The sequence below is a fragment of the Trifolium pratense genome, linkage group LG6, assembly GCF_020283565.1.
Source record: "Trifolium pratense cultivar HEN17-A07 linkage group LG6, ARS_RC_1.1, whole genome shotgun sequence".
In the NCBI taxonomy this organism is placed as follows: domain Eukaryota; kingdom Viridiplantae; phylum Streptophyta; class Magnoliopsida; order Fabales; family Fabaceae; genus Trifolium; species Trifolium pratense.
The window spans coordinates 42,292,691-42,320,089 of record NC_060064.1 but is presented as its reverse complement, the minus strand read 5'-3'; the positions used below and the strand labels follow the sequence as shown (position 1 = coordinate 42,320,089).

The window sequence follows — 27,399 nt, the reverse complement described above, 5'->3', positions numbered from 1 at the left end:
TAAAAAACACCTACCCTATGTTTAATTTACTTCATCTTCTTTCAATTATTTAATTCATCTTTCTTATATCATAAAGGAACGATAATCTTGTCAAATAAACTCATAATTTTTTTTTCCATACAAAATTAATTACATTTTTTTTAATTTGTATGGAATGGTCAAAACGACTTATATATAATTTGGAATGCAATATTTTACTCATACACCTATATACCATATGCCTCTAAGAAGCCAAAAGTAAAAATAATGTTTTGAAATTTGTGTATTCAATTTTTTTAAAATTATATTTTTTTACTATAGTGTTTAATACAAAATTTCTATATTTAGATATTTTATCTAGTGCCTTTAAAGCACAAGTTAACGTGATTATTTAATAAATTACATCATACATATCATATGAACACTATTTTTTATATAAAAAAATGATAAACTTGCTAACAAAATTGATGATAAACATCATTCATGTGAGGGTTAGCACAAAATAAAATCATTCCAATTGAGAAATTGTAGTTAACTCTTCTTATTTTCCCTTTCGCTTCTTAGCAGGTCTGAAAATATATACAAAGGAGATTATTTTTCTTTAGCATTATAAAGAGAACATCCAAATCTACAGCCCCAATCCTCTAGAAATATACTTATATACTTATTCATATCAATTATCAAATATGATCCCGAGCCTCGCCATGTTGAGATTTGAATTAACAATAATGGTTCTTGAAAACCATGTATAATCTCTACAATCGAATCATGACAGCGCAGTTTGTAAGCAACTCGACAAATCTGTCATTTACACATGGAGAAAGGGATAAGTTAAGTAAAATCATTATATAGCACTTAGAGAAATGATAAATTGCAAATACGCCTACTCTGCAACCTATCCCAAGGGATCTAAACTTTCTAATCTCAGTAACATTAAACTGAATAGTTCTTTAAAAGAAAAACATACCAACAAAAGCAGGCCCCTTAAACTCTTATGATGCGCTTGAAATGTCAAAGAAGACATCCTTAAAAAAATAGTACCCCTTAAACTCTTTTAGTGTGCTGAATTGAAACAACAATGACGAAAACATTGCACTGCAATTATATAAATTAATAGAAAAGCTATTGACTATGCTTTCTTTTGTAGTGATATTTGATTAGGTATTCTAGTTATCTCGATAACTTATGATAGACAAACGGAAAGAAAAAAATGGTAGTTGATGAAAGTATATATGCTAAATCTAATTTAAACTGAAAAATTGTAAGTTCCTTAAGGATATATTATTGTGCTATAATTTATATGGCCACAAATCACAAACATGAAGTTTAGAGTTTATTACCTCTTGTCCAATTTGAAGAAAATATTCCATTGATGCAAGGACAGTGTCTATAGCTGGACCCTTAAGTTGCACCCGACCTCCTGAAAATTATAGCAATTTCTAATTATTACATGCACTGCTAGACATGAATGATATGCTACAAATTTCAAACATTTTCTGCCAAGGTAGAAGGATTATATGTAAGACAAACATGTTACTTGTACCTCTTCGACAAAAAATGTTGCACTCTCTAGCTATTTCTCTTTTAACAACTTTGGCTAATTTAGTTTAGGACCTAAGTGTATACATGTTTTCTATTTCTATAAATACATTATGTATGTCTGCTTATTATAAGATGTCTTATTGTGTTTCCTTGTTTGAATTTATTAGAGAAAGTGATCATTTCAAGTTCATATTAGGTAGTGAGGAAGATTTGCAGCCAAAACACCATAATTCCATTCTAATTCATATTCCTTAAGACTGCAGTGGACCATTGAATACCAAATTGAAGGTTTGAATTAAATATAGTGTATTCTAAACCATTGGACAATTCAATTCTTTCATTCATCTGATCCCAATATATTTTTCAATTTCTTGAAAAATCATGTGCTAGTTTTGTTTCTTTCTCTTGGACATGAATGGTCAGCTGAAACTAATATATTATTTTTTCAAAGGTCACAATAGTTAGCAATCGAGTATCGATCGACACACAACAAAGTCGAAACATAGCATTATTGCTTTGTTGACAAACCATTTTTGTTTCATACTTACCATTATATAGGAATCTGATTTACATCAATAGTCGACACAATAAATGATTATATGTTGGATTTAATTCCTGGTGAAGAAAAAGCATATTTGAGACATGATACTCCGCTCACACAAAATGTAGACGGTCAAACAGTGGATGATGTTCATACTCCCGATTTTTTGAACACGATTTCTATGTCGGGACTTCCAAATCACAAGTTGAGACTTAAAGTTGGAGTTCCGGTTATGCTATTAAGGAATTTGAATCAAAAATTAGGACTATGCAATGAAACAAGACTTATTATTACGAGATTGAGAAAACGTGCTTTTGAAGGAAAAATTATTTCAGGAAGTAATTTCAACGGATGTGGGAATTCCTTTTAAATTTCAACGGAGACAAATTCCTATAATGATTTCTTTTGAGGACTATTAATAAGAGTCAGGGACAATCTTTAAAGCATGTTGAGATATATCTTCCGTCACTGGTGTTTTCACATGGTCGGTTATATCTTGCAATTTCAAGAGTTAATTATAGAAAAAATTAAAAATATTGATCATCGATGACGACGGTGAAGATACAACTAAGACTTCGAATGTGGTTTATAAGGAAGTCTTCCGTAATATAACATAATTTTCTTTGTATGAATATTTATCCAAAATTATTTTTGAACTATCGTTTAATGTTACTCAATTTTTTTCATATACCTTACATTATTGGAATTATCTTATTTTATTTAATTATTATATATCTTACAACTAATCAGACTCGTGCACCGCACGGGTCGATGTTCTAGTTATATCAATTCTCGTACGAAAAGTTAGGGTTAGTACTCAGTTGGTTCCTAAATCGATTCACAAATAGATATGGTTATCAAAAACAATAAACATATGATAATTGTATAAATTATAAAGACTGAATTGCAATAATTAATGACATGCCTCCAATACATAAAAAAGTCCATCTAACAATCTAACTTAAAGAACTTAGATACTCATAACATAATATTTACTATAATAATAGTGTTTTGTGAATTATAGTACATGAATAACGAGGAGGAAAAGCACGCTTTTGCCAAAATAATAGACTCAAAAGCAAAAGATTGTGCTAAAGTTAAGATGTCTCCTATATTGTTTCAAAAAGCAAAAGCTATGTCAAGCACTAATTTTCCATGGAGAAATTGCGAAGAAACAACACATGATATTATTCACAAAAAGAGAGTGAGAAGGACTATATATGTAGGGTACTAGCTAGATGTAGTTCTTGAAGTGAAGTCCAAAAATACTAAGAAAGAAATGGGTGGTTCCCTATTTTCTCTTCATCGCATTATGGTTTCGTTACTTTTCATTTTCATGTTCTTGCTAGAAGCCGTCCATGGCACAAAAAAGGTAGGCCTATATGCTATATATTTAAATTATTTTACAAACTATGATCAATTGTGTTGCTAAATTCCCATCATTTGTGACATTTCACCAACCGTTGCTCTTGTTGTGCAGTGTTACATTGTATACTTGGGAGCACATTCTCATGGCCCTCACCCTACATCTGTTGAACTTGATATTGCTACCAATTCTCATTATGATTTACTAAGTTCAACTTTGGGAAGGTATACAATGCATGCATCTATAATTTTTTTTTATTCATAGTGTAACTTGAAGTTACAGTACTATTAACTTTTTTGTTTTTTTATTGGCGCAACTATTATCTTTTTAATAAGAAAAATAATTACATTTTCTCATAAACAAATGTGCTAATTTATTTAATTAATCAAGCAAAAATTAATTGTCGGTATATTATGTAGCTAATATATGCTTAACACATCGGCCTAGTTCCCCAAGTTTTGTATCTCTTTTATATTTTATATTATTTTGAGTTAGCTTCTTCTTACTTGAAGAGATATTAACCTAGTTTAATGTCTTCATTTAACTTATTTGAGATATCTTTTTTTGTTTTAAAAATATATTTGTAGAACTATTTTATACAACTATTGTAATGTTAGTGTTCACTTCACTTGTTGTCATTGTTTTTAGGAGAAATAATATTTGTACAACTATTTTGTATAATTTTTGGGACAATTTCTTTCTCTCGGAACAAAACTACTATATTTTTAGTATGCTTTGTGCTTTGAATAGATATATTAATATATGAAAAGTCATATTTAAAGACCAAGCTCACTACAAAACACATTCAAACATATATTTGTATTCTTTGCTGCTTGTTATAAGAATCTACGATAAAAATTAGTGCAGGAACCTAGCTAGTTAGTTATTAATAATAATAATAATATATTTGTCATTAAATTTATTTTTTTTATCTTTACTAAACAAAACTAAAATTTGTTACATTTTTCGGGACAACAAAATTATTTAACCCTAATAAATTTGTAAAAAAAATTGTATTTTCATGGACAACAAAATTATTTAATCCTAATAAATTTCAAAAAGAGCTTCGAAATTTAAATTCCATACTAGCAACCTAATATAGGAGAAAATTGTCTTCCGTGACATTTTTATATAAATGAAATCTTAATTTATTTTTTTTGACAACTATAATTTTAATTTAAAAAGAAAAATAAATAAATGGTGGATATATCAACCGGACATCTTCCAATGATTTTTTCACAAGAGATGATCTATCTCCCTGACCAAACATACTAACAAATAATATATTTTTGACACCGACAAATAAAATATATATACCTATAAAAATTGTTTTCTCTAAAGGTACGTATGCATGTATAACATGTTACTGTAGTACATTAAACAATGATAATGATAACCGACAGATTTATTAAAAAGGAAAATGTTTTATTGAACAATCATTTACCCCGACCTTTTTTATTATAGAAATATTAAAAAATTTGGGTATTAAAAAATTATTAGATTGTACGAAAAAATAAAAAATTATTAGATCAAGACCCATTAAATTAGTTTAATTATGAACTTATCCAAAACAGTTTATGTAAATAAATAAGTTTTTATGTATTATTTTATATATTATTATAAGTTTGTAACGATAGTTTATGAAAAAATAACTTACAAAAATACAATTTTAGTTAATGAGAATTTATGAATTAACGTAAAAACAATTTTTATTTGAATAAGCAATTTTTCATAAACTAAAAAATAAATCAATGCAAACAAGTCCTAAAAACATTTGAAATGTGTGTTGGTTTTATGTACTATTTTCAGTTTCATATATAAGTAAAAAAAAATAGAAATGAAAAACACTGATTCTGCAACAATGATTAACAAAACAAAAATAGTAATAAAATCTTGAAAGTCGTGTATTTAATGATTTGAAATTTATTTTCATTTTCATTTCCTTAACCTTTTTTAAAAAAATCTTGGATTAGTCGGTCCTAAGATTGGATACAAAGTTTTCAAAAAAATAAAAAATTTATCGCGGAAACACCGTTTAGTATGACTCTTAGCATAATGGCTAGAAATTCCACCTTTAAATAAATAGAGTGTCCGGAATTCGAATCCCGACTCGGGGACTATACTTATTATTCTTTAAAAAAGTTGTTTCCCTCTATTATTTACTTTAAAAAGTTAACACAGTCAGTCTCCGAAAAAAGTAGGGATATGGAAAAAAGTTGATGTGGATTATGTATTATTATTTACAGCCGGGAGAAAGCAAAAGAAGCAATCATTTACTCATATAACAAACATATCAATGGCTTTGCCGCCTTACTTGAAGAAGAAGAAGCAGCAGATATTTCAAGTAAGCATTTTTCCATAGTGACCCAACTAAACTAGAGCAAATAGATTTAATGACTAAAATTAGTTATATAAATAAATAAATGTTTAATTTGGATATATGGTTAGTACAAAAAAACAAAGTGTTACCGAACTCTCTTTTCTTTTTTTTCCATTAACTTTGAACAGAAAAAGCAAATGTAGTGTCAGTGTTCTTGAGCAAATCTCATAAACTGCACACAACAAGGTCATGGGAATTTCTTGGACTGCAAAGAAATGGTAAGAACACTGCATGGCAAAAGGGAAAGTTTGGTGAAAATACAATAATCGCAAACATCGACTCCGGTAAGCTTTTTACTATAATAACTTTTGCTGCACATTGAGACTTGTATGTAAAATAACATCCACAATTTTTAATCTTTGTTTCCACTCTTGAAATTGAGTAGGTGTTTGGCCGGAATCCAAGAGCTTCGGTGATAAGGGATTTGGACCTATTCCATCTAAATGGCGTGGGACAAATGCGTGTCAAATTAGACAATTCCGCAAATTGAAGAAAAATCCTTGCAACAGGTTCTTCTCTCGCTCACAACTTATCAGTTTTACTGATCTTCTAACACCAACTTTGTACTTAAATTCACATAGATTATCATATTATCATACATTTACACTATTGATAATATATTAGAATGGAATATATGATAGAGCTAGATTATAAGAGAATTAACAAATTTTCAGATTATTATTAGTCCAAACAGAAAATGCTCCCATACTTATCTGTCCTTTATCTCACTCAACATACTGTGATATAGCTGCAAGGTAACAGAGTCAAACCAATTTCAACCAAAAAAAACCAGAGACAAACCAATTTATACCTGTTCCGTACCCCTTTATCAGTTTAATTATTCTTGGTATATATAAACAGGAAGCTAATCGGAGCCAGATTCTTCAGCAATGCTTATGAAGCATATTATGGAAAGCTTCGCTCATGGCAACTTAGCGCACGTGACTTTGTAGGACACGGTACTCATACACTATCAACAGCAGGTGGAAACTTCGTACCAGGTGCAAGTATATTCGGTATTGGCAATGGTACCATAAAAGGTGGTTCACCTAGAGCTAGAGTTGCCACATACAAAGTGTGCTGGTCTCTAACAGATGTTGCTGACTGCTTTGGAGCCGACGTGTTAGCTGCTATTGACCAAGCCATTAGTGATGGTGTTGATATATTATCACTTTCAGTTGCTGGCCAATATCTTGTCTATCCTGAAGATATTTTCACAGATGAGGTTTCAATAGGTGCATTCCATGCACTTTCTAGAAACATATTAGTAGTTGCCTCTGCAGGGAACGATGGACCAACCGAAGGAAGCGTGGTGAATATAGCTCCATGGGTATTCACAATTGCTGCTAGTACATTAGACAGAGACTTCAGCAGTACAATAACTATTGGTAACAAAAAAGTCACGGTATATGTCATCCTGATTTTTTATTCTTTTTCTACTTCTTATTGTTGTTATTATTAAATTTGAAATAATTGTTTTCTAATTTCTATTACTAGGGAGCTAGTCTTTTTGTAACCTTACCGCCTAATAAGTCGTTTTCTCTGATTCTTGGTACGGATGGTAAACTTGCCAATGCGACAGATCGTGCTGCGTAAGTACAAACCTCAAATGCTTCACTTTAAAATAACCTATTTATTAATTAAATGATGTTTTCTTATTATTCTTTTATATATTGTTACAGGCGACTTTGTAGGCCCGGAACACTTGATCCTTCAAAAGTGAAGGGCAAAATAGTGGGATGTGATCGAGAAGGAAATATAAAATCAGTTGCTGAGGGTCAGGAAGCTTTATCAGCAGGTGCCAAGGGAATGCTTTTGAGCAATCGACCACAACAAGGGAAAACAACTCTTGCTGAGCCTCATGTTTTGTCTTGTGTGGGTAACGGGCAAGATGAAAACACTCCAGTTATTATCAATACAACAGAACCTGCAGGGTCACATGCTGCTTATGACATAACTTCCATGTAATTGATTATATATATTTATCAACCTCTTCCTTCCCCCCACACACACAACCTTTTTAAATCTGTTACATTTGTTGACATGTTACAAATGAAAAGGCTCCAACCATATACACATTATATTTATAATTGCAGGGACTCTAAATTAAAGTCGGGTACCACAATAAGGTTTTCAGGAGCAAAAGTATTGTATGGAAGAAAGCCAGCTCCAGTAATGGCTTCATTCTCATCTAGAGGACCAAATAAGATTCAGCCGTCAATACTCAAGGTATATAATTATACACACATGGACTAGTTATCAACTATGTATAATAATATATACTCCTTATTTGTCTTTATTTTTTTTCAATGGGGTTTTTCATTTGTTTTTTGTTTCAGCCTGATGTAACTGCACCAGGTGTGAACATACTTGCTGCCTACTCATTGTTCGCAAGTGCTTCCAACTTAATAACAGACAATCGCCGAGGTTTTCCATACAATGTACAACAAGGAACTTCTATGTCTTGCCCTCATGTGGCCGGCATTGCAGGACTTCTCAAAACAAAGCATCCTAATTGGAGTCCAGCAGCTATTAAATCGGCTATCATGACCACAGGTACACACACGTAGACATACAATACATATACTCTCTATTAACCACAAGATTTCTAACTTAACTATATATCCTTACAGCAACCACACTAGATAACACAAACAGACCAATTCAAGATGCATTTAAAAAAAAACTAGCAACTCCCTTTGCTTATGGTTCAGGGCATGTTCAACCTGACCTTGCAATAGATCCTGGACTTGTTTATGATCTAGGCATTAAGGATTACTTGAATTTCCTATGTGCTTATGGATACAACCAACAACTCATTTCAGCACTTAATTTCAATGGTACATTTGTTTGTTCCGGATCTCACAGCATAGAAGACTTTAACTACCCTTCAATCACGTTACCGAATCTTGGGTTAAATGTCGTTAATGTCACTCGGACGGTCACCAATGTTGGGTCACCCGGCACATATGTAGCAAAAGCCCAATTGCCTGGATATAAAATTGTCGTTGTACCAAACTCCTTGACTTTCAAGAAAATTGGTGAAAAGAAGACATTCCAAGTTATTGTGCAGGCAACAAATGGGACTCCACGGAAGAAATATCAATTTGGAAATTTGCAATGGACAGATGGAAAACACATTGTAAGGAGTCCTATCACCGTTAAGCGCAAATAAACATTCCTGTTTCGTTCTGTCAGGATATTACAGTGTGCATGCACATGCCAATGTATTTGAGTATTAGGATTTCATGTTATCACTAGTTTGTGGGATCTGGATTGCGTGCAGTCAAATCAGATCTGATAGTTTGATTAGGATCAGGCGGTTCTAAATTAAAACAGACTTTTCTTTTTATTTAAACTACTTTAAGTTTGTACCGTCTGATTTAATTTGATTGCATGACTGCGACTGCAATCCATATCCGTAGTTTGTGTGCCTTTTGTTATTTTATCCTTCTTTGGTTGTTTATGTTTTATAGTATGGAGTCTTTTGTAATCATTATCAATAAATGGCAGTGCCGTATCTTTAGTCTGTTGTTTATATTTATCTCTTCGTATATATGAACGCAATGGATATGCTTGTAGCTTTAATTTTCTAATCCCATGCAAAGCGATTCCTTTTAGAATTTCAAAATGGTTCAACAATATTCTCATTTCTATATCACTCTCGTAAGAAAATATCATCCAATAAGTCCTCAAATTATCTAGTAACAAGACATAAAACCGTGTTAAGAGGACTAGTGAAAATTATTACTTTGCTCACCCAAATTTTTAGCTAGTCAGATTGTTAGAGATCGAATGTGTATTTTTCATCAGGTAACTAGTTCAAGTAGTGGATTCTGAAAGCTTATTGGCATTTGCAGAAGGAGTAAAGACACTTCCATCTGTAAACCAAGATCATCCTAGTTGGGTTGATAAAGAGTGTTTCCTCTGCTTATGTACATCAGAATATGAAATGTTCAACATTTGTAATTCAGACTAATCCAAATGTTCCTTCGGTCAAATAATCTAACATAATATGATTTTATTTGACAACATTTGTTTTAAATCTTTCAAACATATCTAACTAATTCCTATTAACAAATCTTCTAAAATTAACTGAGATTTCGCTTAGACAAACACGTGCATTGGATAGTAACAAACTTATGCTTACTTGCACGACACTCTATGCTTGTATGACGTGTCCAAATGATACAACACATGTTGTTTTAGCTAATGCAGCCAACCAAAAGGAACAACAATCTTCCCCTTTGGGAAATTTTGGCTAAAACAACTTACGAGAAGTGCATGAGATAATCTACAGTAATCTTGAATCTGATCTTCAATGTGTATGAGATAATCTTACAATGGCAATTGGCTGAAGTTAATTTATAATCTCGTGAAAGCCATTGCTCCATTCAAAATCAACTAACCCTCCCTCAACTTTCGTACTTTCTTCCACCCTTCGCACCATTGCCTTGCCTTTGAGCCGTAGCTCGAAGATTTTGTTTTCTCTCAGCCTCGCCACACCCTAGTATTCTAACTTTGATTTCGGATTTAACGCTTTTATTGTTTCCTTTACTTTGATTATTTGTAGCTTCTCCCTGTAATTTATTTAAATTGATACTGAAAAATTCTTGTTGGAAGAATGCTCAATTATTGGATAATAACCTAAATGAGTCTAAAGACCATAAAGCCCAATCTAAATAACTTAATATAATAAATGCTCAAATGACAAAATAAGTTCTACTTCTAAATTATGTAATTAACTACAATCTAATTATCTGCCATTGACCTAAGTTATTCTAGCTTAATTCCCAATCATTAACGGTGGAATTGGCATTGGTGTTCCCCAGATTAGTTGGTTTTTGGATCGGATACCGAGTCTTCAATTTTTTTTTATATATAACATCACTATATTTTCACAATATCAAATAGATGTGATTGTATTAACATCTATTACAAAAAAAAAGAAGGTTGAATTAACGTCTTTTTATACTATTTATGAATTGTGAGATATATCGAGGTCCTACAGAATTTTCAATATGAAAAATCCTTAATCTTTACTTATAGGTATAGGTTGTATAGCTTGTTTTCATTGTTACTTATCCATCTATGTACTCAGATTAACTTTTTGTTTAATTAGTACTTACTAGTTATTCATTAAATTTAAAAAGGTTTCGTAAATCAAATATTCAGCCCAAACAGAGCTTATTAACATAATAATTCATAATTTAGTGTTTTTTCTCTTTCAGTCAACTAAAAAATTGTTCATTTTTCCTTTTAGGCAAGAATACATGAACACAGTCATAAACCACTAAGGATATCAAAAGTAAACTAGTACAGACGACATAGATATGATATACACACATTACTAGGAAAGTTGATAAGATAAAGTATAGATGACATGACATGGAGGAAAAGAAAAAGAAAAAAGAAAAAAAGATAATTTATTGGAGTTGTCCAAGTCTGATTTGAGGGAACTGTTCCACTAAAGGTGATTGTGATTTTCTCTTCAAAAGTTCTTTTGAAACATAATCCATGGTTGGACGAGAAGATGGATTTTCACTCAAGCAGGAAAATGCCAATCTTGTAATCAAGATGATATCTCCGACAATTGAATTGGTAGGTCGAGGAGGGCGTTGGTCTAATACATCAATCAACAACAAATTATAAGTCATTGTTGCTGTAGACGACGAGAACAATGAAGAAACGAAATCTGCTGGATGGTTTCCCAGAAGGATTTCAAAACAAAGAACTCCAAAACTATAAACATCACACTTCTCAGTCACTTCCATGGTCTGGGCAAACTCTACAAACAAATTTTAATTTTAAAGTTATTCCACATGAAACAATTAATAATAGGCTTTTGCATAAAAAAATATTACTTTGGTAGCTTCCATATGTTTTTAGAATCCATTTTTTTAAAGCTGAAACAAACTGGCCTATAATCTTTGTGTAAACGTGTTATGTTCAACAAATAAAAAGCATACCTATTGTTTTGATTGTCACAATGTGAAAGACTAACTTTTTTGTTGATCCAACTGTCGTTGGTCGACAAATCACTTGTTTAAAATTTACACCACTTTTTTGTACACTAATTCTTGCTTAGTGATTAAACCAATACCCCTCTCTGGTGGTATCAATCCCCCCCCCCCCCCCCCCCCCCCCCGTATAGAATTTCAATATAAAAAGTTATGTAAATTGTAATGATGTGATTATTTCCATTTCTATATACAAAAAGAATAGGGGTCTAATCTAACCTGGAGCTGCATACCCAAAGGTGCCTGCAAATGTGGTCCAACTACTTGAATCAGTCTTTAGAAACTTAGCTGTTCCAAAATCCGAAAGTTGAGCTTCATAAGATAAATCCAAAAGAACATTCTTGCTTGATATGTCACGATGAACTATTGGAGGTGTGCAATCATGATGCATATAGGACAAAGCATTAGCCACACCTCTAACAACATTCACCCTCTTTTCCCAATCAAATGCAACGGCTTGCGAGTCATTGTTTAGAATTTTTGTCAAAGTTCCCCCTTCCAAGAACTTATAAACCAAAAATGAGAATCTTGAATGTTGGCAATATCCATAGAGCTTTATGATGTTACAATGCCTGATTTCTGTCAAAGCTTGAATTTCATTTTCAAATGATTTGAAATTGGGCCTCTCCCCATCTATTCCCGAATGAAGTTTCTTGACTGCAACAACCATATCTGTAGACAACTTAGCCTTATAAACAGATCCTTCACCGCCAACTCCAATGAGATAATCATTATCAAAGTTATTGGTAGCTTCAATGATATTTTCAAATAACATTTTTCCATCATGACTCCATATGGAAAATACTTCTTCTTCTTCTTGTGCTTCGTTGGAATCTTTATCTTTGGTTTTTTCCTTTTTTGCTCTCCTATAAAGAATATACATTGAAATTCCCACTCCACAAAATACTAGTACTAGAGCACCTAAGATAACAAACAATACTAGTAAGAGAGTCTTGTGGCTCTTTTTGCTGTGGTTGGTTATGCAAAGCACTAAGCCAGTGTGATTACCACATAAGCCTTTGTTATTTATTAATGATTCAATTGGAGCCTTGAGAAAGGCTTGATTATTTGGTAACCTCCCTTCTAACTGGTTGTTTGATATGTTGATATAGGTCAAGCTTGACATGACATCATCAAAACTGGATGGAATAGTGCCAGAAAGATTATTGGATGACAGATTCAACTTTTGCAATTGCTTCAACTCTCCTAGCACTGTTGGTATTGTTCCACTCAACAAATTCCCGCTAAGATCAAGAGATTCAAGAGGTTGTGACATTGAAAAGTCTGATGGAATTCTCCCTTCAATTTTGTTTTTGCTCAAGTTCAAATTTCGTAACAAGGGTAACTTCACAACCTCTTTTGGTATTGTCCCATTCAACATGTTTCTTCCTACATCGAAATCTACAAGATTCTGTAGCAATCCAATTTCACTTGGAATATTTCCTGAAAGATGATTGTTGTTGATCTTAACTTCAAGTAATGATTTCAGGTATCCAAGTTCCTTTGGAAGTTTTCCTGTTAAATGGTTTGAAGAAAGGTAGAGCCTGCCTAGCTTGTTTGCCTCCAAAAGTGTTAATGGTATGCCACCAGTGATAGTATTGTTGGATATCATGAAGGTATGAAGATTAGGGCACTTCCCCCAGTTTGGTGAAATGTGACCATAAAATTTATTATCACTTAGATCAATGTACTCCAAATTCGGATATACACCAAAATCTTGTGCTACATCTCCTTCTATTTGATTATCCTCAAGCCTAAGTCTTACAATACTAGAGCAGTTTTTCAAACTTGTTGGTACTGGACCGGTGAAATGGTTATGAGAAGCATAGAAGTATTTTAGAGATCCACCAGAACATACATGAGGTGATAAATGGCCAACAAAATCATTCTCCTCAAATTCAAAAACTTCCCAGTTGGTAAAGTTATACATGCTAAGTGGAATGCTACCATGAAATTTATTGGTGGATAATAATAAGGATGTTAGCCTTGTCAAATTTCCAATTATAGCAGGAATAGTTCCAGAAAGATTGTTTTCAAACAAACTAAGGCTAAACATATTGATTAGATTTCCAATAGAAGTAGGAATTGATCCAGAAAAATTATTATGGAACAAGAATATTTTTGTTAGCTTTGTCAAGTTTCCTATTGTGGAAGGAATAGGTCCAGAAAAGTGGTTGGAAGAAAATGAAAGTGCATCCAAATTAACCAAGTTTTGTATAGAAGGAGGGATTGATCCAGAAAAATTATTGCTAGTAAGGAAGAGTCTAGACAAAGAAGACATGTTCCACAAGGAGGGTGGGATTGTTCCAGACAACAATGTGTTATTTGAAAGTAAAAGTTTACTTAAATTAGTCATGTTACCAATTGATTCTGGGATGGTACCAGATAGAGTGTTCCCTGCCAAATCCATAACACGAAGTTTTGTCAACATTCCAATTTCTTTAGGAATGGGACCAATACGATTACAAAATGTCATAGCTAGATACTCCAAGTGTTTCAATTTTCCAATTTCACTAGGAATGTAACCACTAGAAAATTTATTCTTAGTTAAATCTAGATATGAGAGGTTGGACAAGTTTCCTATGGAATTAGGAAGTTCACCACTTAGCTGACAATAAAAAAAATCAAGGCCTTTTAAACTCCTCAATGTCCAAATTTCTTTGGGGATGGAACCTTCAAGTGGGTTACAAGAAAGGTTCAAAACATTTATTTTGGACATGTTACCAATTTGTGGAGGAATGGTCCCATAAAATGAGTTGTTGTAAATATTTAAACTAATGAGGTTTGGGAATGAGGAGAAACTAAGAGTATGAAGTTTACCTATTAATCCATAATTTGCAAGATTTATGCTAAATATAGATTTGGATTTGTCACACTGAATTCCTTCCCATTTGCATGGATTTGTGGTTGTCCTCCAAGTTGACAAGAGAGATTGACTTTGGTTTTCAAAGCTATCTTTCCACTTCAACAAAGCTTTTGCTTCAAGGTCTCCAAGGGTAGCTTGATCATGAGAAGTAGTGGTCAAAGAAGTTTTTTTGGAAAAACCAGCAATTTGAGGAAAAAATATTGTTAAAAGGACCCAAAGGATTATGAAGAGAATCTTCCCACATGCTAGATTCTTGATAAATTTAGGTTCCATGGTTCTTCAAGTATAGAATGATTTTTGGGATCAAGGGTATAGTCTAATTAATGTTGGATAATTTTTTGAGTGAATATATGTTATATTGTGTGGTGATGATTCTAATGTTGGAGTTACTGGGTCCTTATAAAAGAAATTAAACAAGCAACGTGATTAGTGTGACTTAATTACACTTTAGAAAGTCTTGCACAAATTTATCAACTTACTTTTCCTACTCATACTTTTTCCAAAGTGTGTATTATTTTGTCCTCCACTTATTAAAAAAGCTCATTTTTCACCATTCATATTATTTTGCTTTTGTAAAACACTAGATGGTGAGTGTACTAATCATTAATTGTGTGAATTAGTATACTACCAAATTCTCATGCATCATCTACTTAAATCATTTAATATATAACCATTTTTCATATTTGCAAATTGATCGTGAGCTATACATTGCCACTAAACAGAAATAACAAGACCAAACTATAGATGAAAGCAATCTCGGACTGATTTGTGTCCCTCAATAGTTGCAATTTCTATAAGCACATGAAATAGTGTAAACCATGGTCCTTCGTTTATTTTCTGATTAGGTGTTGAGGAAAACAACAAGGGTGTAATGTTGTCAGAGATGATTAGGTTTTCCTCGGATTTTGAAAACGAATAAACATGAAAATTGATTCAAACCATTTTTGAATTGAAACTAAGTCATATTATAAATGGTATAGAAAATATCCAGATTTTTATTAAAATGGTTTTTGGGATTTGATTTTTAAAGCATGCACAACCCTACTAACTATTCATGTCATGCATGTACATTGCTTCCTTTATTTTTGCTGATAAAAAAAAAGTCACATGTGTAGAGATATATTAATGCAGTCAATAGCACATTATTGACATAGAAAATTTCTAACGCACACACAGTAAACACATATGCCAAAAAGTTATACATTTTTCGTCTTCCTACACAAAATTATTCTTGTCAATTTTAAATCTCAACTCCACGAAGAGAAACCATTAAGGACAATACATTTAGCGTGTCTCAGACTACTTCTCTTAATACGTATATAAAGGGTTTATTATAACTTATATGGATAAAACTTAGACACAATTATTGTAACTTATATGGATAAAAGTTAACGCAATAGTATTATCACTCATTCTCTTTAGCTGGTATGATGTTGTTGCCATGACATGACATAGGGAATATATGTTAGTATTACATAGGCGTGAAAACAATTTATTTCATTGAATAATAAACTATATACTAAAATCTATTTAAGATAAAATATTTAACCACTTCATTAGACTTATGTGGTTAATGAATAACGAGATTCGTCAAAAAATAAATCGTTTAGGAGAACTTGAGTTCGATTCCTATAAGTGGAACAATTTTTTAGCTAAATTTTACTTATCTCGCGGTCAAACTCCATTGTTAGAGTTTCCTTTTCCTAGGAACCGGAGGATTAATTAATAAAAAAAAAACTAAGAAATTTTATATTTATTAAAAGTAATGTATTAAATATTATAATGAATAATATTCACCGCTTGTGCTAAATTCAAAACTATCTGCTACTATCTTAAAACTTAAAATTGTATTTTCTGTTTTTATTTTTCCTTGAAAAATTTGTATTCTTTTTTGTGAATATACAACATTATCGGGAAACCAAAATTTGTCTATATAAGCGTAATAACCAGAGTCATAAGAAAAGCATAACAAACATCATTATCATTATTACTTTCTTGCTTATTTCTTTTTATTTTCTTGTTATCTGAACTATGGGGAGAAGAAAGGTGCAACATTTTGCCCTGTCCATAAATTTTGCCTATATTGTCATTTAATATAAGATATTGTACAAACTTTCAAATGAATAAATTATATCTTTATAAAATATCCTTATTTAGTTTACAATATTGAAAACTATAAATTAGGTTTTCTTCTCTTTTTTTTTTAAAAAAAAAAAAAAAAACTTGGTACCCGGCCTTTGGACTGACTAATATAAGGGGACCAATCCCACAGTCCACTTACGGAGACCCCATTTAAAGTCAGAGTTTTTTTGTTCTATATGCACTTAGTTCACCGAAATTGGCACTAGTAGGAATCGAACATGAGACCTTGAGAGGAGCATACTCCAAGGGCTCAAGCCAACACCACTAGACCAACCCCAAGCGGATTAGGTTTGTTTCTCTTAATAAATTATTTCTTTATAAAACACATATGTGACTCTATCTTCTCGAAAAACACATATTAATGATGCTTTTGCCTTTACCAAACCTCGTACAAAAATGCTTAAAAGGTCCAAAAAATAATAACTTGTTATAAACACATAAGTGTAAGTTAATGACCTAATTGATTTTATAGGGTTTAAAAAATATAATAACATTTTGTTTATAGTAAAAAATATATAATACATATTATTATTATTATATAATTTTTTTGTTTTCTTGTGGGGGCTTGACCAATAGAACACGCACATGGATCCGCCATTGTGTGTATATAATGACAAAGCTCGCACAACCTCATTTCCTTTGTTTTCAATATAATGACTATTTTGCTTGGTTAAAATAAAAAATATAATGACTATTTTTGAAAAAAATTGAAGTGAGAAAATATTTGCATAGAGTAAAATATATCAAATGAAATACAAATTACCTCATTTGTTGCACTATTGATGATGGCAACATCATCATATTATGATTTAGAATATTTATTTCATAAAAAAAAATTAGTTTGTCTCTCTCTTTCTTAAGTTTCTTGGTAGTGCACCATGGACCAACCTTATTACACATGCATCAGCACAATCCTTGTCTCTCTCTTTCTAAAGTTTCTCGGTGGTGCCTTCGAGAGAATTTAGTTTGTTGGATTGAAGGTATGCATTTTTGTATTCTTGTTTTCTTGTGGTTTTATTTGTCTGTATGTTTTCCAGTCTTAAAGATAGTATCTCTTTGTTTTTTTTAACCTTCTCTTATACATTTTTGTTTTTTATATTAACATATAATATATTTGTCATTAAAACATCGATATTATCATTACTTTTATTGTTGTGATTTAGAAAAATATCATCATATTGATTGGGAATAAATTATGCGGTCTTCCTGAATTGACATATTCAACAAAAAAAAAAAGTTAAACTTAAATATGTTTTTTAACTACTTAATAATGTCATGTTTTTTTAATCATCGAAACTATTTTAAAATAAAGGATAGGGTTTTTTTTTTTTTTTTCAAAGCTTCATGAGTTTAAATTGGCAAAGTCACTCTTTATCATAGGTATAAACAAACTAATAATATTAAAATAGCAAAGTTTTATAATTAAAACAAGAAAAATATATTGGTGAGAATGAGAATTGGAATACCGAATACTGGTACCTTTGCCCTTGCACAGTTTGTAGATGGCATTTTTAATTTAGTCGACATTCATTCAAATTGAAATTTATTTTAATGTTACAATATTCTCTAATTTTCTTTTCTATTAATTTATGTTACGGGGACAAAAAAAAAATATGCTCTAACCTTTTTTGTAATTGACCCTTCTTTCTTCATTTCTTACAATATTCGACCTTAAAATAAATCTTTTTTTCTCAAAACATCCAGTTTTCTTGTGAACATTCACTCAAATCAAAACTAATTTTATTGCTGGTCTCCCTAGCATTACCATCAACTATTACTCCTCCAGCTTATAAAAAAAAAACTATTACTCCTCCGGACACAAATATAAGAAAAATAACTCTTTACGCGGTGTTTAAGAAATTTAGTTAAGTGTAGTTAATTTTCTTGATTTAATGCAAATCATGAGTTAAATTTACTATATTACCCTTTGAAAATTGATTTATGCCTTGGAAATCGCATAAACTTTTGAAAAGTGAAATGATTAAATAAGGGTATATTATGAATAGTAGTATTAATTAGTTTAAAAGTAGTTGACTTTTGCTTATATTTGTGTCCAAAATTTAAAGTGTCTTTTTTCTTATATTTGTATCCGGAGGGAGTATATTATTTATCATCTACAAATAAAACAATAAATAAAAGATGCATCATATATTTGCAAGTGTTAAATAATATTATTAACCCATAACGGCACTAAAACTATTGTATACTAACAAGAAACCCATAAACCCAGCTAACAAGAACATAAACTAATGACACCGATGCCAAAAAATAAATAAAATTAAGCTTGAATAGTACCTGATAAATATTAGGTTGGTGATAATGAGATGACTTAAGCTATATGCTGCTAGAAAATACTCCCCTGTTCCAAACTTTTATTCTTTTTACCATTTTAGTTTTTAGATTTGTCCCAAAACTTTAGTCCTTTGAGAAAACCAATGTACTTTTAATGATACTCTACCATTTGTACCCTTACTAAAGTTAAAATATTAATTAAATATATTTTTTCTTTCTTAATAAAGTAAGGGTAAAAATGACTTTACTTATCATTTTTTATTATTTCTTAATCTCCGTGCAAAACTCCAAAAGGACTAAAATTTTGGGGGAGGAAGTATGTTTAATGTAGAGGAAACAAAAAGTGGCATAGAGAAATGTGGTAAAGCAGTATTCTCTTCGGTCTCATATATACTAGTATATAATCATAAAATACGATGTATCTAATTTTTTTTATCAAGGATGTATCTAGTCTTCTATCCATCTAAAATAAGTGGGATCTATTATAATTTATTGTTATTTAATCTTGTATTTGATTAAGATTTAATGTTTGACTGAAATATTTTGAGCAGACTTTTTACAATTAAAATTACTATTTTGACTAAAATATTTGATCATAACTTTTTCAATTAGGAAAATAGTTTTTATCGCAATAAACCATTTGGATTGGTCTATTGGTATTGACTTGAAATCTGGGAGTGTGTTTCTTCTTAAGGTTTCAGGTTCGATTCTTTCTGATATCAATTTGGGTGAGCTAATTTAGCTTCTTAAAAAAACAAATTTTATCACAATATTTAAAATATGTGACTAGTATCACAATATTTATATAATTAACATTTGTCGAATGGAGAAGAATCAATTAACATTTGCTCTCCTCTTGAATCAACTAGTATCTGAACTCGTGCCAAGCACGGGTAAAATATGTGACTACAAATAAACTTTTTTTTTTTACAAAATAAAAATTATCACATAAAATATGAATAATAAGTAACACTGGATAGTCATGCCAATAAAAAAATGTCATTCTGTATCATTAAAAATAAATAAAAAAGATTTTACTACTCAAAGATCAGTTTTTAGAATAAAAGGGTCAAAGTTTTATTTTTGTGAAGCATGCTTGTGTCCTAAACCAAATGTGAAAATATGTTATTTTAAAGGATTTTAAAAGACTTTTTTTACGTTAAAAAAATCTTGTGGTATTGATTATGACTTTTATAAAAGCAAAATAAGGGACTTAGTTAGGATTTTAAGAGATTTTAAAAAACTTTTGATTTATGATAAAATCTTGTGGTATTCAATCATAACTTTTGTTTATATTGATTTATTATTTCTGATTGTAAAAGAGAAGTCTTTTAAACTTACGGAGAGAAAATTTACATGTGTTTTCAATCTATTAATTCTTAATTCATCTTTAAAAGATATATCTTCTTATAGGAATCTGATTTACATCAAGAGTTTCGAAAGATGAATTAAAAAACACCTACCCTATGTTTAATTTACTTCATCTTCTTTCAATTATTTAATTCATCTTTCTTATATCATAAAGGAACGATAATCTTGTCAAATAAACTCATAATTTTTTTTTCCATACAAAATTAATTACATTTTTTTTAATTTGTATGGAATGGTCAAAACGACTTATATATAATTTGGAATGCAATATTTTACTCATACACCTATATACCATATGCCTCTAAGAAGCCAAAAGTAAAAATAATCTTTTGAAATTTGTGTATTCAATTTTTTTAAAATTATATTTTTTTACTATAGTGTTTAATACAAAATTTCTATATTTAGATACTTTATCTAGTGCCTTTAAAGCACAAGTTAACGTGATTATTTAATAAAATTACATCATACATATCATATGAACACTATTTTTTATATAAAAAAATGATAAACTTGCTAACAAAATTGATGATAAACATCATTCATGTGAGGATTAACACAATAAAATCATTCCAACTGAGAAATTGTAGTTAACTCTTCTTATTTTCCCTTTCGCTTCTTAGCGGGTCTGAAAATATATACAAAGGAGATTATTTTTCTTTAGCATTATAAAGAGAACATCCAAATCTACAGCCCCAATCCTCTAGAAATATACTTATATACTTATTCATATCAATTATCAAATATGATCCCGAGCCTCGCCATGTTGAGATTTGAATTAACAATAATGGTTCTTGAAAACCATGTATAATCTCTACAATCGAGTCATGACAGCGCAGTTTGTAAGCAACTCGACAAATCTGTCATTTACTTCACATGGAGAAAGGGATAAGTTAAGTAAAATCATTATATAGCACTTAGAGAAATGATAAATTGCAAATACGCCTACTCTGCAACCTATCCCAAGGGAACTAAACTTTCTAATCTCAGTAACATTAAACTGAATAGTTCTTTAAAAGAAAAACATACCAACAAAAGCAGGCCCCTTAAACTCTTATGATGCGCTTGAAATGTCAAAGAAGACATCCTTAAAAAAATAGTACCCCTTAAACTCTTTTAGTGTGCTGAATTGAAACAACAATGACGAAAACATTGCACTGCAATTATATAAATTAATAGAAAAGCTATTGACTATGCTTTCTTTTGTAGTGATATTTGATTAGGTATTCTAGTTATCTCGATAACTTATGATAGACAAACGGAAAGAAAAAAATGGTAGTTGATGAAAGTATATATGCTAAATCTAATTTAAACTGAAAAATTGTAAGTTCCTTAAGGATATATTATTGTGCTATAATTTATATGGCCACAAATCACAAACATGAAGTTTAGAGTTTATTACCTCTTGTCCAATTTGAAGAAAATATTCCATTGATGCAAGGACAGTGTCTATAGCTGGACCCTTAAGTTGCACCCAACCTCCTGAAAATTATAGCAATTTCTAATTATTACATGCACTGCTAGACATGAATGATATGCTACAAATTTCAAAATTTCAAACATTTTCTGCCAAGGTAGAAGGATTATATGTAAGACAAACATGTTACTTGTACCTCTTCGACAAAAAATGTTGCACTCTCTAGCTATTTCTCTTTTAACAACTTTGGCTAATTTAGTTTAGGACCTAAGTGTATACATGTTTTCTATTTCTATAAATACATTATGTATGTCTGCTTATTATAAGATGTCTTATTGTGTTTCCTTGTCTGAATTTATTAGAGAAAGTGATCATTTCAAGTTCATATTAGGTAGTGAGGAAGATTTGCAGCCAAAACACCATAATTCCATTCTAGTTCATATTCCTTAAGACTGCAGTGGACCATTGAATACCAAATTGAAGGTTTGAATTAAATATAGTGTATTCTAAACCATTGGACAATTCAATTCTTTCATTCATCTGATCCCAATATATTTTTCAATTTCTTGAAAAATCATGTGCTAGTTTTGTTTCTTTGTCTTGGACATGAATGGTCAGCTGAAACTAATATATTATTTTTTCAAAGGTCACAATAGTTAGCAATCGAGTATCGATCGACACACAACAAAGTCGAAACATAGCATTATTGCTTTGTTGACAAACCATTTTTGTTTCATACTTACCATTATATAGGAATCTGATTTACATCAATGACTTTTTGAAACTCTTGATGGAGCAATTATAGGTTGTTCATATTAACTTTTCTAAACTCTTGATTCAAAAATGTAGCCTTATCTAAAGTCTTAAACATATTCTCACCTCATCAGACATTAATGGATAGAGGCCATTTGGTTTTGCTTCAGCTAAGTTACTTAAAAGATTCCCTTTAACAATCCCACATTTTATCATCTAAGATATTTTATGTTGAATATGTTTGGTATGCACATCCTAGCAAAGAATTGAAGGCCACCCTAGTTAAAAACTTTGAGCATTGTTTAAGAGACAGTTATCATATATCAAATCATATACCTGAAACAGCTCAGCACAATCATGGTAAAACAACAAAAGAGAGCTATTGCCGAGTTGAAAGAGATGACGACGACGATGATGATGATGATTATGAAACCCTATATTAGGAATCTGCAGCAAAGGATTTCATTGAATATGTTGTTAGAATCATTGCCATGTGGTTGCTACTTATGAGAAAAAAGAATATATAGAGGGAAGAAATCAAGTAAGACCATACAAAAGACTACGCTAAACTTAAGACATCCTAGAACTTTGCTCAGGTTTTAAACAAAAATGAAGAAGAACTCTCTAGCACAAACACATGCTCAATTTTCATAGACCAAAAGACATATAAGCTGAAATAAAACTCCTCGACAACTACCTCACGGAGTGTCTCCAAAACACTTCATCAACCACCACCTCAGAGTGTCTCCACAACACTTCGCCAACCACCTGTCCAAATTCTATTTTTATTCTACTATTTTCTGTTTTGTTGGCCTTTGGTTTTGTCCACTTTAACTCACCATATCATCTATTTGACCATTTTCGTCGCCAAATAATTATCAACATTTTAAAGGAAAACAAATTCACATAATAAAAGAACTTGGATCTTAAAATAAATGGAAAATTTTAAAAAAAAGAACTTGGCAATAGTGGGACAAATTATATAAAAAATGATAAAAACATGTGATTAAGAAAAAGAAATAGAAATAAACATTATTTTTACAATGTCATTGGGAAAACAACATAAAATAATGTCTCGCATCAATGAAACAAAAGAAGTTAACATATTTTACTGCATACAACACAGCCCCTACACCAGCAAAATGAACAACACACCAATAAATCAATTTTTTCTCAAAATATATGAACTTCCATTATTATGTTTGTTATCCCACTTCTATTTTATGTACAACCTATACTACTGCCAACTACAATTTTTGTTGCCATGGTTCACACTTCAAACCTAGGTCCAATGGTGATGAACATAATTATACAATCTGCATTTATGTGTAATTCCATCCTGCTCATTGCATATGGTTACCTAATCTATCAAAAATAAACTATAGGGAGTTTTTAAAGTGAACATCCAAGTTTTTAAAATGAGTCAACTCGAAATAAATAGAATAAAATGATGTAGAAATACAAAACTTACATTAACATCTGTAGATCAATGATCCAATGTGAAAAGATTCCACATTCCTCAAAAACAAAAGATACGGTGGTACATCCTGAAGCATAATACCAATAACACAACATAAAACATCAAATATAAGTAATTACTAATAGCATTACATATGAGGAAGTGGTGGTCCATTTGTTGCTATAATAATAAAGCCACTCATTCAAAATCATTCAAAATATGTTATTAAGACGACAAATTAACAAAATTAACAGAGTAAATTGAAAAAAGTGAACTCACTAATTTAATTACCTGAAGCCATATGTCATTCCATCAATAACGTTGAAATCCTCTTTTATATGCAAAAGATCCCAAATATAATTCCTGCAATTCCCCTTGAACTCACTTTCTCCATCCTTGTCATTTGATTCAAGAAGTCAAATTGATTGTGATTGACTTCATTGATCCATATGAGGTTGTTGATTATATCAATAAATATGAAATATTGATTGTAGCTTAATCATTGTAGCTTTTGTTAAAGAAAAAGTACTGAGGATAGGAACATGATGATCTTTAGCCTCATATTCCTCTCCTAAAATTGAAATACTTCAATTAGAGAGAGCTTTATGGACACCTTTACAAAGACTATTCATGTTAGTCGCATGCAGCTAAATATCACTTCAATCAACTTTCGGTTCATGGTCTTTTATAGTGTTTTATATAATAATAGTTATCAAAAGAAATTAATGAGAACTTTTATCACTATATACTTGATACAATGGAGATGAAGCTTCTACAACCATTAGCATCTCAGTAAGATAATAATATATATTTCATTAATGATTGTAGCATTGATATTCACTGCAAGAATTTCATGCTAATTCATCTACAAAAGGACGTATAAGAGGCACAAAATATTTCAACTCAAAACAAAGGATTTTGTTCATATAGAAGGAATATATAATACAACAAACATCAATGGGTATATTATCCATGAACATTTAATCATGAAAATATGTAATTATAGAAGTATAAATTAGTATATAATTACCTTGGCGATGTACTACTCTTTTGTGAGGATGAGGGGTTGGCTTTTGTCATGTTCTCTGCTCACAATTTTACAAATAGAAAAATGATTCTTAAAAAGTGGTGGCTGATGAACTAAAATTACAGTGGCAGAAACAAAAAATGATTGCATTAGAAGGAATATAAAATAATTTTATTAAACAGACAAACTGAAGAGTAAAGAAATCAGGAACCTAAATGAAAGAATGGTAAGATTTCATTATTCATCAAAAAGAAATTCACGACAATAACAATAGCAAAGAATTTGTACCGAATATTTCATTATTCATCAAGGAAGACATGGGTGAGAGTAGGTAGCTCATGTGAGGAGGATGACGACGCTGGTACATGTAATGACGAAGAAATTTTGAGGATGAATACCGCATAATGCGGACCACGGTGACAGAAAGGAGAAGATGCGAGGTAGGAGATGAAGCGAGATGGGAGCAGCACAAAGAATCACATCACCAAGGTTTTGAAAAATCAACCGTATACATTATTAGAATTTTGAACTGTGAGCTATGATTGAAAAGTTTTAACTGAAGCCGTTATCGGTAGTTAAGTATATGTTGCAACTCTTGATCCACCCTCTTGCTGTCTCGAAATCCACTGGTAAAGTTTTTCCTAAAACCAGAAAAACATTAGACATTAATAAAATGCCAACAGTGTTTCAACCCCAAAACTCACAAATGGTTGTGGACATGTAACAAAACCAAAACCACAAATTTCAATCCTATTGAATCAATTTGAGAAGCAGAAGGAAAAAACGATCTTGTTTAGTTTTTTATACTTAGAGTGAAAACAAAGAGAAACCAAACCATATTATGCAGAGAAAAATTATGAATATGCATCATCGGAGGGTTTTTATAACAAAAATTGAGAAAAATGAAACGAAAAGAATAATTGATTGCACAACATTCACATCTAAATAACAATATATTTCAACCAAATTTCTTCAAATTTTCTAACTCAACACCATATTTTTTATTCTAAGTTAAAGGTTAACAACACAAAAAATTTCTAACTCAACATGACAACATCATCAATCAAAATTTTCTAACTCAACATGACAACACAATAAGAAGGATTGAGTCTATCTATTATCTATACTTATTCAATCAATCAATCCATCAAAGAAACAAATCAAAATTTTCCAAAAACCTAAAACCTAGAAAAATTGAATCTGTATGTCGCATAGAGAAAATGAGAGACAAAAGGGAGAAGGAGATAGAGAAAGCTTTTGTGGTGACGGCGGTGGCGACTGGCTTTTCCCGTGATTTTGATTTGAAAACTCGGCCGAGCGGCCGAGCGGCCGAGCAAAAATAGAGAGAGAGAGAGAGAGAGAGAGAGAGAGAGAGAAAGGTGGTGTGGTCGAGCAGAGAGAGGTGAGAGGCGAGTGGTGTGTGGTGGTCGAATCTTTTCCGGTGAGGGCGAGTCATACTGTAGTTGCAATGTGAAGATGGCGAGAGAAGGAGGTGATTTGAGAAAGGAGGATAACACACTCTGAGGAGGGATTCAAAATTGAAAAAAGAAATTCAAAATAAGGGACTTTTATTTTAGCTTAAATTTTGCTGTGAGAATAAGGGGAAAAAAACTGGAACTTTTAATAACGGGTAAATGAAATAATGACATTGATTATTGCTAAATGAAGGAGAGAGTAGAGTTGATGAGAGGCCAGCATTTTTGAAGAAAGAAAAAAACAAATAGGTCTGACTTTTTACATTATTATAAATTCATATGTGATGTAGTCGATTAATTAAATATATGTTTAAATACATTTTAATCTTCAAATTTCTCCTCTTGAATTTTTGTGTTGATCTTTATTTGTTGTTGTCTTTGTGTTGAGTTTGTTCTTTGAAGAAAAACTTTTAATTACTAGAAATCCAATTCAAACCCGTCCCCTTTCTTGTGTTTCAACATTCCGTTGTCATCGAAGCCTCAGTTCTAGTATTAACAAGTCTCTGTTAATTGAGGTCGTTATATTAATCGGCGAGAGATATTTTAGGTCTATTGAGATCGTTGACTAACCGATAGATATTGGTCGAGGTTTACTTTTTCACAAGAAGGAATGTTTGATGTCCTTTTTCTGTCTATTGAAATGCAAATCCTTTTTTTTCTTTCTTTATATGTATCAAAGTTTTTTTTTTTTTTTGAAATGGCAAATTTTATTAAGCACACTCAATACAAATAGTACAAGAGAGACATAAAAGAAAGAAAAGAGGAGGAAAGT

General features: G+C 31.1%; 2 protein-coding genes and 1 long non-coding RNA gene across 14 annotated transcripts; 1 reads left to right on the top strand and 2 right to left on the bottom strand.

Moving 5' to 3' along the window:
- Positions 1–531: 531 nt before the first annotated feature.
- Positions 532–27,025, bottom strand: LOC123892677. 12 transcript variants are annotated; one of them, XR_006803256.1, is made up of 8 exons: positions 25,441–27,025; positions 25,156–25,210; positions 24,417–24,696; positions 24,138–24,213; positions 23,003–23,113; positions 1,320–1,399; positions 947–1,004; positions 532–780 (listed from the first exon to the last, which is right to left on the bottom strand). It is a non-coding gene; the product is annotated as an uncharacterized LOC123892677 (long non-coding RNA). The 12 variants fall into 12 exon arrangements; XR_006803255.1 differs by having other exon boundaries at positions 947–1,074; positions 25,441–26,768; XR_006803260.1 differs by lacking the exons at positions 532–780; positions 947–1,004; positions 1,320–1,399 and adding exons at positions 20,973–21,366; positions 21,526–21,653; positions 21,899–21,978 and having other exon boundaries at positions 25,441–26,870.
- LOC123892676 (subtilisin-like protease Glyma18g48580) lies at positions 3,285–9,334 on the top strand. The gene is made up of 11 exons (XM_045942525.1): positions 3,285–3,434; positions 3,543–3,652; positions 5,675–5,772; positions 5,937–6,092; positions 6,194–6,317; positions 6,670–7,213; positions 7,306–7,400; positions 7,491–7,772; positions 7,905–8,037; positions 8,148–8,364; positions 8,442–9,334. The coding sequence occupies exons 1-11, from the start codon at positions 3,342–3,344 to the stop codon at positions 8,981–8,983; spliced, it is 2,394 nt and encodes a 797-aa protein (XP_045798481.1). The 5' UTR covers positions 3,285–3,341; the 3' UTR covers positions 8,984–9,334.
- LOC123892675 (MDIS1-interacting receptor like kinase 2-like) lies at positions 11,034–15,119 on the bottom strand. The gene is made up of 2 exons (XM_045942524.1): positions 12,048–15,119; positions 11,034–11,596 (listed from the first exon to the last, which is right to left on the bottom strand). Exons 1-2 carry the CDS (start codon positions 14,965–14,967, stop codon positions 11,235–11,237), a joined length of 3,282 nt encoding a protein of 1,093 aa, XP_045798480.1. The 5' UTR covers positions 14,968–15,119; the 3' UTR covers positions 11,034–11,234.
- Positions 27,026–27,399: the final 374 nt, after the last annotated feature.